This window comes from Saccopteryx leptura, chromosome 6, assembly GCF_036850995.1.
Source record: "Saccopteryx leptura isolate mSacLep1 chromosome 6, mSacLep1_pri_phased_curated, whole genome shotgun sequence".
Lineage (NCBI taxonomy): Eukaryota > Metazoa > Chordata > Mammalia > Chiroptera > Emballonuridae > Saccopteryx > Saccopteryx leptura.
This window is the reverse complement of record NC_089508.1, coordinates 189,863,918-189,877,403: the sequence shown is the minus strand read 5'-3', so window position 1 is coordinate 189,877,403 and position 13,486 is coordinate 189,863,918. Positions and strand designations below refer to the sequence as shown.

The following is a 13,486-nucleotide window of genomic DNA, read 5'->3' as shown; positions in this document are numbered from 1 at the left end:
GGTGGACCATGAACAAACCACCAAAATGGCATGGGATGAGGCCATAGCCAAGAACACAGAGAGCACCGTGGTAACAATTTATTTGGGGATAGAAGAGGGGGCATGGGAGAAGCCATACTGAGGGGCAATCTGTGAGCTAGGACTTCAAAGGGTGTGGCAGTTTTTGTCAGGAAGGGGTGGTGGGGGAACAGCATTTCCGGCAGAGGGAACAGCATGTGCAGAAGTGCAGAGGCATGAGAAATCTGGTGTATTCTGGGAAGGGGAGGAGAGGAAGAGAAGCCTAGCCTGAGAAATATATAAAAGAGAATAAAATCAACCACTAATACTTTGGATGATTTCCTGGCCTTTTAGCCAAGCTTTGCTTAGATAGCCAAAGAGGAAGTCTGTACTTCCCAGTTCTACGGCTTCCCCGGGACAGGAAGGGTTAATTCACAACAACATGAAGAAATGGCTGGGGTGCTGAATGTGCAGGGGGGAGACCAAGGCAGCCTGAAACCTGAGCCAGGAAAAGGGAGCTGGGGAGAAAGGGAAACAGGCCAAGGAAGGGCCAGGTCAGCCGCTGAACTCCATGAAAACTTCCATGCTGAGCCCTGCACCGGACCTTGGGGATACAGAGGTCAATAACTCAGGGCTCCTGGCTCTACACGCTCACTGGGGAAGCATAGCAATGGAGAAGAGAGGCAGCTTTGAGAACTATTCGGGGGTAGGGGTGGGGTGCTGGTTGGAGAGACACACATGGTGTGGCCAAGACAATAGAGTGGGTTGAATTCTGTGGCTTGGGCTGTGTCTAGCAAGAGTCTGGGAGAGCACCAGGAGCACCCAGCCCAGGGGTGTGGAAAGGGCTTCCTAAAGGAGGTGACATCAGAGCTGGGCCTTAAAGGATGAACAGGAGTTTTCTATCTAGAGACTGAGGAGTTAGCTCTTATGATTCTTTATTATTCTTATTAAGACCGACCACACTGTACCTACTTGGCTAACATCAGTTCTTTCTGCTGAGCTCTTTGGAGGCAGAGCCTCCCTCTGCCTGGTTCAGTGAGTTATCTCACACCTAAAAGAGTGCCTGGTATGGAGTAGGTGCTCAGTAATGTGTGTGTGCACATGAGAGAGCAGCCTGTGCAAAGGCCCAGTGGTGACTGCAGACCTGGGCAGTGGCACAAACAGTGTGGTTTGGAACAAGGTAGGTGGCGCAGGCCGAGTCCATGGTCTTGACTGCTCATCCGAGTAGTTGGGATTTTATTCTTTAAGTGGGGAGAGACATGCTCTAAATTGTATTCACTCATTTATTTGGCAAATGTTTATGGTGCGCCTACTATGTGCCAGGTGTTGTGTTAAACCCTAGCAATATCACGGGAGCAAGACCCACTCCTTCCCCACGTGGAGTCTACATTCTCGTGAGAAAACAGCAAACTTAAGAAATGTCGTTTCAGCTAGCGATGAAGTACTAGGCAGAAGAATAAAGATGCGTGGAGAAGGGACTAGAAATTGATGAGAAAGTGGAGGGAGGCTCAGTGCTCCACGGGGAACGTGTCATACAGGATTGTTCAGCAGCAAGAAGAAAACCTGGCTCACAGCAGCCTAGCCTAGAGGAGTTTATTCACATCTCTCGCAGTCGAAGTCCAGGAGCTGGAACGTCCAGGGCTGAACGGCGACTCGGTGGTGATGTCAAGAAACTAGTCACTCCGTCTCCCTGGTCCATCTCCTTAGCATCATCCCCGATGCCTTTGCTTCTTTTAATGAAGAGAATGAATTCGTGGACTTCATATTTGTTTGAAAGTGCACAGTTAAAAAAACCTAAGATGATGCCCTTTCTGATACGCACAGTTCTCCATCCAGAAAAATTCAAAAAAGTCTGATGCTCACAGAAAAGATGGTAAGTATGAATTTTCTGGAGTGGAAAAGAGGAAAGAGCCAAAACTACATCCGGGTTGATGAGACAATGGATGGGATGGCTCTGGCAGGTGTGTATGCGCGCGCGCACGAGAGAGAGAGAGAGAGAGAGAGAGAGAGAGAGAGAGAGAGAGAGGTATTACACTGCTATACTAAACTCATTCAGTGAAAGCAGGCATTCAAAGCCAGAAATGGCCATGAGAGTATAACCCCTGTGTCTCCATCTCCCGCAAAGAAACTTAGCAACATTTTAGGGAGAGCATTGGGCTTCCTAAATGTCATACAACAGGAGATGTTGGATGATGTGCCTGCAGCTGACACTTGGTTCTCAAAAGGAGCCCTTTGGGGTGGTGGGGAAGATGAATTTGAGGGGGAAGGTTGGAAGCAATGTCCTGGGAGAGATGGGGAGGCGTAGCAATGGAGAAGAGAGGCAGCTTTGAGAAATATTCGGGGGTAGGGGTGGGGTGCTGATATAGTGACAGTTAATGTAGAACTGAATGAAGGGCCACACTCAGGTGCAGGGACCCCAAAACAGCTGAAGAAGCGACAAACCACTCCCAAGTCACCAACAATGTCAGCCCCGCTCCCCCTCCTTGGAGAGCTGCTTGTACGAAGCAAATCCCAAGATGGCTGTGGGTGTATCCCAGATGCTGAGTTTCTGGAATCCGCCTGCCCTTCCTTTATTGGTGGAGACAGCCAATCACGAATCTAGCTACTCGCTGGCTACTGGGCATTCATCAGCGACTTGGTAGCCAATGACAAATCCATTCAAAGCCAAAACCATGGCAGCAGATCTTTGGGGGGTTTGGGGGAATGCAGACCAAGCAGCCCTGCCCTTGGACCCCTGAAGTTGGCCGCTGTTTTGGGAGGGGCGATTCTCTTTGAAAGTAGGAACAGTTGCTCTAAAAAATTGAGGGCTGTGGCTCTCATCTCCTCAGTAAGGAAGGGAGGGTGATTAACTTCAGAAAAGCTTCTTTCAAACAGATCATCAATGTGTTTGCTTTTCTTTAATGTAGCGAGCTCAAGTGGTTTCAGGAAATCAAATGACCCACCCTTCCTGGGCCAGGCACTGTTCTAAGTGCTAGGAACAACACAGACAAAAATCCCTTCCCTTTTAGCTTTCTGGTTAGAGGACATGCCTCAAACCTCAAAATAAACAAGCAGTACACATATAGGATGCCGGCTGCTCCCTTGTGTTTCTCTGTGTGATGCAGAGCTCTGTCAACGTTCTGGAGCTAAACGCTACACAGACATCCTCAGTCTAACTTCTTCACCCAGACAGTCAAAGGGAGACTGAGTCCAGACAGGAGCCAGTCAGTCAGCGGTAGGAAAGCTCTGTGCACCTGCCGCCCCGATGTTTCTCATCCTGGCACTCCGCGGAATTAAAGATGAAAGCACGGAGGCCTCCGAGGGGAAATGTCCGAAGATCAGTCAATGGACAAACAAGACCCAGGTATCCCACCCAGTTCACAAGCTGAGGTGGTACGCCGTCCCCATCACCTGACCACGAGAAGACTTGCTCTGTGCTCATGACCAAGCTGGTGGCCCCCAGCCAGACATGCGCATGTCTCACGGTAAGATCAAGGCACTAGCTGATTCTTTTCACTGTGTTCGCACGTAGTCAGAGTAAGGGAGCTCCCTGGGCCTCGTTTATAAGGGCACTAATCCCATGCATGAGGGCTCCACCCCTGTGATCCAACCACCTCCCAGAGGCCCCACCTCCCAATACCATCCCATTGGGGTTTAGGATTTAACACAGTAATTTGCGGGGACACAAACATTAGGTCTACAGCCCTGGGCATCCTGCATTTTATCTGGCAACGCTAGCTCTACCGCCCCACAGAGGTGGGCAATATCAGTGTGACTGACCCCCTTTGGCCATGGAGGCTCAGAAAGTAAACTGCCTAAGGTTCAACAGACCAAGAGGGTGACAATATTGGGCTCTGCTCCTCTACTGGTCTCCAAGTCACCCTTGAGTGGCATCTTCAAGGCATCAAGGAGGCGCCGGGGGTGGAGTGGGAGGAACTCAGGCTGGGAGGGAGGGACAGTTCAGGGAAGGATGTGGAGGGCCCACGCTGGCTTCACGTTAGACAGCGAGGGCAGAGGGGCTGCCACTCTCAAGTGGCTACCATGCTTTCAGTTCTAGTTCACTGTCCCCGGGCCCTCAGCACCCCAGCCAACCAGGTTGGAAATGCAGGAAGCCATCTGGAGCTGTGTGCTGAGTCACAGGGCCCGAGAAAAACAAGGACGTCATGACGATAGAGCGGTGGGGGAGGGGCGGGGGCACAGCCTCCCTGGAGATGACCGGTGGGCACCGGAAATAGAAACTGCTCCCTTTGAAGCGTCTGTGAGAAGGTCCAAGATCACCACGCGGTTGCCACTCGGCTCCTACTAGGAGCCGGCTGAATGCAAGGCTCTGTTCGGTGAGGATGTCAAAAGAGTCAGGTGGTGAAGCGGAAGTCTCTCTGTTTTTGTGGTGGTGGGGGGTTTAATTTAATTTTTTAAAAATCCTGGCTCATCCTCTTATTACCCGTCGCCCTTTTAGGCAGTTTACTTAAACTCTCTGACCCTGTTTCCTCTTCAGTAATACTAATCCTTATTTCATTGAGATAGTATCAGGGTTTAAAGGAAATCACATTTTTAAAAAAGTATCCTGCATAGTTCTAGCACACAGTAAGTGGCAACACATGGTAGGTTCTATTATAAAAAAAGAAAAAAGAAAGACAGAGAAATGTCTTTGCAATAGGTTGACGTGGGGGTTAAATGAGATACCCTATCTTCATTCGCAAGAGCACCGAGACCCAGGCATACATGAGGTTTCAGTGGGTGACGGAGAGCCCTGTCCCCTTCTCCTGCCCTAGGTCCTGAGATAGATGACAGTTCTGGTCTCCCTGGCGCTGGTTAGTGAGGCTAAACACACACAATGAATGCTTATGTGGCATCTGTTTATTACATTTCACAAACAGTTCCTCTTAGCACGGTGCATGTGGCTGGCTCAGCCCTGTGGACGCCCAGAAAGAAACAAAAGGAAGGTAAACACTCTTATTTTTCTGTTGTTTTTAGCAACTGTTCTGTGTCAGGCGCTAAGCTGAGCACTCCACACATACTGAATTCTCAGAACAACCCTTTTAGGTTTGTATGATTACCATCCCATTTCACAGGCCGGAAAACCAAGGTTCAGAATGAATAAATAAATTGTCCGAATGCACGGAGCTAGTAGGTAGCAGATCGGGGCTCAGTTGTAGACCTGGTTCTTCCAAAGGTCCTGACTGTCATATTCCCAGACTGTCCTACCGTGGACAAGCCCCCAGAGGGAGAAAAAAAAACCCCTCAGCCGGAGACATCAACTTACTCAGGCACAAAGGTGTACGAACGGCACAGGGCAGCCAGATGATTAAACGCCAGGGGGAGGTTGGTGACCAGAGTTCTACCGGTTCTGGGCTGAGCGGGGTTGGGGGGTGAGAGGAGGGATCCCTAAAGGGCTTTCTAGAAGGTGGGGGTGGGGAGTAATATTGGATGTTGGGAAAGGAGATGGAGGAGGGACCAGAGAAGGCGGGTGAGCAAAGGCGCAGAGGAGGACCCGCCAGAGGGCTGAGCCTGAGTTGTGATTTGGAGAGCAAGAGGATTATCTTATCCAGCTGGCAAAGTCTGGTTGGGGCAGGCTGTCACCAGTGTCCACAATGATACACCCCTCTGTCTGGCTGAAGTCACTTTCAGCCTGGGAGCATGCAGGGGTCGTCAAACTTTTTATAAAAACCGCCCACTTTTGCAGTGCTGGTCGACCGGGTCCCTACCACTCACTAGTGGGCGTTCCAGCTTTCATGATGGGCCAATCGCGGCGCTGTTTGGTTGCACGGTAGGGACCAGGTTGACCAGCACTGCAAAAGTGGGCGGTTTTTATAAAAAGTTTGATGACCCCTGCCTGGGGCCTGCTGGAAAGGAAGGCAAAGTTTCTGCAGAGTCAGTGGACATGACCTATCCTGCCCAGTGGCCTCAACCTTAGCTCTCCTTCGCCTTCAGAGGACTCCATTAAGAAGGCCACATGCTAAGGGTCACGCAAGCGACCTCAGCGATGGTAGAGCCTTTCTTCAAGTCAGTCTGTCAAGAGGATTAAAGCGATGCCCACCCTTTGCTCCCATGGTTTCACCGCTAGGAACGAACCCCAGGCCAATGGTCATGGAGGGGTGCAACACCGGGTGTGTGCAAGGGTAGTCACTGAAGTATCACAAACACAAGAATCAGAAATGCCCCATCAAGTCAAAAACAGGGGCTTGGTTAAAAACGATGACACATCACACAGTGGAATAGCACACTGCCATTAAAAGCCACTGTGGTCACATCCTATTAAGTGCAAAAATCAAGTTGCAAAACATTTCCACAACATGATCCCAGCTTGAAAGTACACTCATCTAATTCACTCACCTATGAAATAGTTCACGTGCTGTGTGCCGGGCAATGTTCTGGGCACTAGGGGTTGGTCGGGGAACGGGTTCAGTGGATTGTCTGGGGGAAGTCAGGTAACCACCACGCAGACTCGGGAAGGAGCAAGATGATTTCCGAGAGCAGGACAATGCCACGAAGCAAGGACAAGATGAGCTAGTTCGGCGAGGCTGACGAGGAAGAGATTGTCACCTGCAAGTTAACAAGAAGAGCATTTCAGACAGAAGGACAAAGGCTGTCAGGGGTGATGGGACTGGAGTATTAGAAAAAATAAAGGAAGAGAAATAGAGCCCAGGAGAGAAGAGGTGGGAGAGAGGCAGGCCCCGGGCCCGGAGAAGGTGTGGACTGAACGTCAGGGGAGGTTATGAAGAGTTTGGATTTCATTCAAGGACAATGGAAAGGCACTGGATTTTCAGTCAGGCCATGATTATATTCACATTTATATTGTGTTTATATAACCAGAGGAAATAGACTAATAGACTAATTGAGATTGTCAGTGGGTAGTGGGGGAAGAAACACGTTTTCTTTGTTTCTGAGTGCTTTTCTGGAACTCCCAAACTTTTGGTAATTGGAAACACGCAATAATTTATATTATTTAAAAAAAATGAAAATGCACTGGAGGGCAAACGGCTACCGTTTCTGTGGAGCTCCAGGTGAGACTTGCCCACACGATCATGCACCCCGAAATCCAGAATCCCTGGGAAGCGGCCCCCCGGGGTGACTCCCCGCATGGGGGAGGGCAGGGACGGACTGACAACCCCCAACTGCTGAGGGTGAGCGCAAGGACTCGTGAATGCGGGGAGAGGGGTCTTCCCACGAGGCTGATGCCCGAGAAGCATTTGCTGAATTTATGGGACAACCTGCTTTCAGGAAAAATGCCACCCTGGGGAGGCTGTTCGGCTGACGTCGCAATGTAGTAGCTGTGCAGTCCCGGGCTAATCATTTTCCCCTTCAAGCCCATGTTCTCTGTACAATGGAGATCGGTTCTGGGCCCGCCCACCTCCCTGGAGTGTAACGGGTCAGGGGCGGGCTCCGGAGCCGGACTATCCAGGCTTGGATCTGCCTCTGTCCTGTCCTAGCTGTGACCCCTGGAGGACTGCGTGACCTCTAAACACCTCAGTGTTCTCATCTGCAAAGTCAGGGTACTGATACACGCCCCTGAGGGTCCTCGTTAGGGCGAAATGAATGAATAAGGTGCTTGTGAAGAGCTCTTGGCTATTATTAGCATTAGCTTTTATGGGGGCTGTAGAAAGGACTACGTGAGGGGCGTTCAGAAGCGCACACAGAACTTAGTACGGGGTCTCAATAGGGTAATAATTGTTTCCGCTGCCCTCTCTCCACCATCGTTACCCTTATTTCTACTCCGTGGCTTTTCACGGGAGCTATACGTGTTTGTTTCCGACCTCCCTACCCACCAGGAGGGTCCTTTGCTGAGTTGAACAATAGATCTGCTCTCTCTCCTCTCAGGAGGATTCCGTCTGTTCAAGGTCACGGGAAGAATTCCCTGGCATTTTCCAGCGTCTCTGTCTCTAGTTCATTTTAAGGAGCCACCTCTGAAGTTTCAGGCTTGACATTTGCTTCCTGGCATCAAATGGAGCCCACTCTGGGGAGCCACCCGGCAGCCACTGTCCCTCTGACCTCCATCCCGTTTCCAAACTTCAGTTCTTTGAGGATCAGCAATCATGTTGCTACAGCTGCGTGCCACTTGGTCTCTTTGCTCCCTTATTATTTTTCTTTAACTTTTTCACATTTAAAACTTAGATACATTTATTCAAAAGGGAAAGAGACTCGCCACCCTAAACGGACAGCCAATACCACCTGCCACGAATAGAAGCTACCCATAAAAAGCAGTACTTTTAAAGTGCTTTTTAAAAGCAATATTATTGGATTATAAGAGGAATAGGGTTGCCCATTGAAGACTCTGGGCTGGTGGCCCGTTTGAGTTCCATTTAAAAGGGAGATTTGGAAAGGTGCTAACGTCTCAGAGAGGTGTTAAAGATGTGTTAGTAGCAAAGTGAGCATTTCTTTGGGTGTAATAAGAAGTATTGAAAGAGAATTAAAAGGGGAAAAACTCTTTAACTTTAACCACAGGACTCAATGTTTTCATTTCCTCGTCTGTTCACCTTCTAGAACTTTGTCCTGTCTGTCAGGGGCACAGGAGCCTTTTTATGTGATTTAGCTCTTTATTGAGGAAAGTTCAGGAGAGAACAGCCCACCCTCTGCCTCTCACCTATTAGGGCATTTTAGGAAGATCCTAGAGAAACAACGTTCTTCTCTGACATTGTCCAGGCCCTAAAAAAAAAAAATCTTTCTCTGAGGATTTCCCAGAAAATGTGTACTTGGCTGCACATTGGTGTGCCCTCGTCTCCTGATGGAGCAGAAGTGAGAGCCACCGGGCAGGTGGCCTCAGCATGGCTCGGCCACTGGGCCTCCACGAGGAGCCGAGGGGTGGGGCTCAGTGCATATCCATAAAGAAATTCACATTTCCGGGGGGTGGGTGGGCTGAACTACACAGACGGCTGTGCTGGCGTTGAAAGGGAAGTAGCCAACCCGCTCTCTGCCCAGCCGAGACCCTCGAGACCCTGGGAAGAAACGACCCGGTGCTGCCCTAACTTCAGGCCCCTGTCCTTCTTCTCTCAGCGGACAGCTCCTCTCTCAGGGAGCCTGGGAGGAGCCACGGAGGCATGGCCCCTAAATGATTCATTCCCAGGCTCACCTGTTCTCCCTGCTGCACCTGTCTGGTTCCCATCCACACTTCCAGGCTGGATGCTGGGATGCCCTTCCTCCAAATCCTCTGCTTCTGAAGAGCTGGTTACCTGGCGCATAGCAGCATGAAGGGATGCTTTGAATGGAAGACTAAGCCTTTAGCTGGGCTGCCTCTACAGCTCATTTCAACATATTTCTTTTTTTAAAAAAAATATATATATATATTTTAATTTAATTTGTGGGGGTTATATTGGTCATTAAAATGTCCATAGCACCCAAAGCAATCTATAGATTCAATGCAATTCTTATTAGAATACCAATGGCATATTTCACAGAGCTAGAATAAATATGACAAAAATTTATATGGAACCGCAAAAGACCCCAAGTAGCTCCAGCAAGCTTGAGAAAGGAGAACAAAGTTGGAGGTATCGTGCTACTGGATGTCAAACTATATATACTACAAGGCCATAGTAATTAAATCAGCATGGCACCGGCATAAAAACAGACATTAAGATCAACAGAATGGAATAGAGAGCCCAGGAATCAACCCACTACTATATGGTCAATTAATATTTGATGAAGGAGGTTAGAACATGCCACGTGGTAAATACAATCTATTCAATAAGTAATATTGAGAAAATTCAATGTATTTCTCAAGTGTCGGGAACCCAGGGTGCTGGAAATCTTCCTACCAGGCACTGGTGAGGTGACTACTGTCCCCTAGTTTACGGGGGACTCTCCTGATGTTGGCACTGAAAGTCTGTGCGTGTCCCAGGAAACGCCCCCAACCAAGGCAAATTGGGACAGTTGGTCACCCTCCTGGGTCAGTCTCCACACGCTCCATCGTCATGGGACTTTCCAGCAGAGTGGGAGAGGATGACATTAAACAAATCAATCCATGAAGAAATGAGCGGTTACAAACCAGCGGGACAGGGACGAAGGAGAAGCCAGCCCTGTGCGTGCTCTGAGCCTGGCCCCGGAAGCCCGCGGTGGCTAGGAGAGAGGGGGACACGCGGCTTATCTGACAGGAAGCGGTGTGTGCAGAACATCAGCCCTCTGCCCCCCTATTCCCGGTTCCCATTGCGCTGTTCACGTTTCAGTTGGGGTTTCAAGCATCACCAACCCCCTCCGGCGAGCTCCACAGATACCTACTGGAAGGGAATTAGAAGGAAAAGCTGAAAATCTAGGCCTTCTCGGGAGTGGAGAGAGGAACAAATAATGTCAGAACAAAAGAGGCCGTCTGCTCCGTCCCCGTTAGAAAAATCAACTCAAGCCATTCTCTGCCCTTGGGTCTCTCTGCCCAGTATTCTAATTTCAGGAAGAAAGTATGCCATGGCCAAGCTTGGGTCTCATGCCAGCCCCTTGGCTAGGCTGGAGGGGGGGCACCATGATTAGTAATTCCACCAAAATCGCCTGCGGCCAGGCACAGGGCAGGGGGTGTGTGTGGGGGAGGTAGGGTAGTTGCTAATGGAAAAGGGAAGGGCCGGGATGCTGGGAAAGGAGAGGCCTCCATTTCCTGTTATCACCCTTTCCAGCGGCAGCCCAGACATTGCTCTCCCAGAGCCCCCGGCTTTGTGGTCACTGCCTTTGAAGTAGCTCTCTGCTTGCCTTCTGTCCAGAATATTCTGTTACCACGGACAGCCCCGTGGTGACAGCTGCCTTCTCAGTCACCTGTGTCTCATCCAGCCACGCAGACCGTTATCACCTTGGAGCATGTGCTGCGTCCTTGGGCACGGCTGGCCCAGCACCTGGCACGGAGCAGGAAGTCCGTAAGTGTCGCCGAGGACTCTCTAGGGAGTTTGAAGGAGCATGCTGCCACGAGCATCCCCTGGCCCGCTCCCCTCCAGCCAAACCAGCCTTCTTCCTGCTTCTCCAACACACAGCCTGCCCTGCTGTTCCTGCTACGCGTGTTGCTGGCTTTACTAACCTTACGGCTCAGGGATTCTCAACTGGGTATGCTTCTGCTCTCCAGAAGCCACTGGGTGATGTCTGCAGACAGCTCTTTGGTTGTCATCCTAGAGAGGGGACTGCATCCAGCATCTTGTGGTGGAGGTCAGAGATGCTGCTAAACATCCTATAATGCACAGGACAAGCCCCACAATGGAGCATCATCGGGCCAAAATGTCCCGCGTGCCGAGGCTGAGAAATCCAGGGGTGTGGCTGGATATCCACATCTCTGCTCAAAAGTCCCCCCCTCCAGGAAGCCTTCCCTGACCAGCCAGCACCTTTTGCATTTGGGGGGTGGGTACACTTTACCGTCACCTACCATGATCATGTCTGTTTATTTAGTTGCTTGTTTGGTGCCCTAGGCAAGGGGCCCATGAGCCTTGCTCTTTGCTGGCTGTCTGGTGTGCAGAACGGCACCTGGCAGATGGTGAGCTGCTCCATAAGAACACGTCACACGAATATTTAATAAAGAAGAGTAGTGTCCACGACTCAAATGCCAGAGGTCAGAGGCTCAGCTGCAAGGCCCGGCTCCTGGCAGGCTGCCCATCTTTGCGAGCCTGTGTTTATTTCACAGCCTCTTCAAAGTCAGCCTCTGTTGACTGCTGGCTGTGTGGCCTTCGGCAAGTTTCTTAAGCCTTCTGGGCCTCAATTTCTGCATCTGTAAAGTGGGGCTGTTATTATTATTAGCCCCTTCCTGGCAGAGTTGTGATGGGGATGAAATAAATTAATCCACCTGCATTAAACACGTAAGAAAATGCCGGACTCCGAAGAGCCTCAGGAAATGTCACCACCATCACCGTCATCGTCCTCATCATCAGGATCTGGCCCGGGTAGGTGGTGACGGTGACAGAATGGCTCTGGGGCCCTACCAGGCGATTAGGGGATTAAGACGGCTTGCGAGGCCAAAGCTGTCCCCGTTTGGTTCTGCCAGGTCCTGCTCCAGTCATGGACTAACCCGGCTGAAGCCTTTATCCATCTCTCGTTTTGATAAGGAGGCTAGCAGAGAGCATGGCTTTAATGTGGCAGATGGTGCTGTCCTTGAATTATGAAACCAGACAAGGAAATTAAAGGTCTCTGTTGCAACAGATACGGGCCGGGAGGGGTGGAGGGCAGGGGTGGGGCATAAAAAAAGGCCAGAGCAGGTGCTTTGTCAGCGGGGCCAGGGCTGTTCTTGGGAGTAGCTGGAAGCTGAGAGTAATGCGATTTTATGGCCTCTTCATTTTATCCAGTATCGGCACATGCAGCCCAGAAAGGAAAAAGTGACCCCCAAGGACACAGGGCCAGCTAACGGTACAGCACCCATAGCTCTTGACTCCTTGAACAGGGGTGTTTTTGCTTCCCTGGGCCATGGCCACTGGGAGGCTCTGTTCTGGGACATCCTGGCTGCAGCCTCCTCTGCTCTGCAGAGGACTCCTGGGGACGCACGCCCTCTCAGTATGCCAGGGAGGGTAGGAACCGGAGCCCTGGATGGGTCCCAATCCCAGCAACCAGGGCGAGTTTCTGACCCTCTTGGAACCTCAGTTTCCTTATCCGTAAAATGGGAATAATAATGGGGCCCCGTGAAAATTTGATGAGTTACCATCACAGAAAGCATTTAACCTTGGGCTTGGCACATAGCAAATGCTCAATAAAAACGTAAGTTCTGGCCCTGGCCGGTTGGCTCAGTGGTAGAGTGTCGGCCTGGCGTGCAGAAGTCCCAGGTTCGATTCTTGGCCAGGGCACACAGGAGAAGTGCCCATCTGCTTCTCTACCCCTCCCCCTCTCCTTCCTCTCTGTCTCTATCTTCCCTTCCCGCAGCCGAGGCTCCATTGGAGCAAAGATGGCCCGGGCGCTGGGGATGGCTCCTTGGCCTCTGCCCCAGGCGCTAGAGTGGCTCTGGTCGCAACAGAGCGATGCCCCGGAGGGGCAGAGCATCGCCCCCTGGTGGGCAGAGCGTCACCCCCTGGTGGGTGTGCCGGGTGGATCCCAGTCAGGCGCATGCGGGATCCCGTTTCCAGCTTCAGAAAAATACAAAAAAAACAAAACAAAAAAAAACGTAAGTTCTTAATGAGGTCTCAGAGTTGACTTTGGAGTCTGACAGTCTCCCAGGCTGTAAGCCCCTTGGGGGTCAGTCTATGCCTTACATGACAGCTGACACCTTCTGGGGGCTTCGTAAATGGTAGTGGCTCATACCTTAGGGACACCCATTTCTCAGTGGGCACCATGAAGCCCCAGGAATGTGGCCAGCAGTGCATATGATTCTTTGTCACTAATTTAGACCTTAATTCTCAGTGGCTAAAGCAACGCTCCTGCCCACTGGTGAGCCGGCCTCTGCCTGGTTTGTTTTCCCAGTTCTTCTCGATAGCCCAGCCTTCCCCCACGCACGCAGGCACGGGGCTGTGGGCTATTTGCATTTAAATTGGTTTTTCTCTCATTATAGAAATCTCTTAGGTCAGCTGGAGTTTCCATTTTCCTGGGGTTCAGTGCGGAAGCTCCATTTCTCAGTCGAGGGTCCCTCCTGCCTTCC

At 50.8% G+C, this 13,486-nt stretch overlaps 1 protein-coding gene across 3 annotated transcripts in view; it reads right to left on the bottom strand.

Moving 5' to 3' along the window:
• The window catches only part of LOC136407727 (uncharacterized), a 362,146-nt gene that overhangs the window by 60,473 nt on the left and 288,187 nt on the right, over nucleotides 1-13,486 (bottom strand). For all 3 annotated transcript variants that reach the window (XR_010752001.1, XM_066388086.1, XM_066388087.1), the window contains one exon: nucleotides 6,310-6,519. Coding sequence is in view for 2 of the 3 variants with exons in the window: in XM_066388086.1 (XP_066244183.1) it covers nucleotides 6,484-6,519 (36 nt within the window). In the remaining variant the exon portion in view is untranslated. Of the gene's footprint in view, nucleotides 1-6,309; nucleotides 6,520-13,486 lie in introns of those variants that run through there.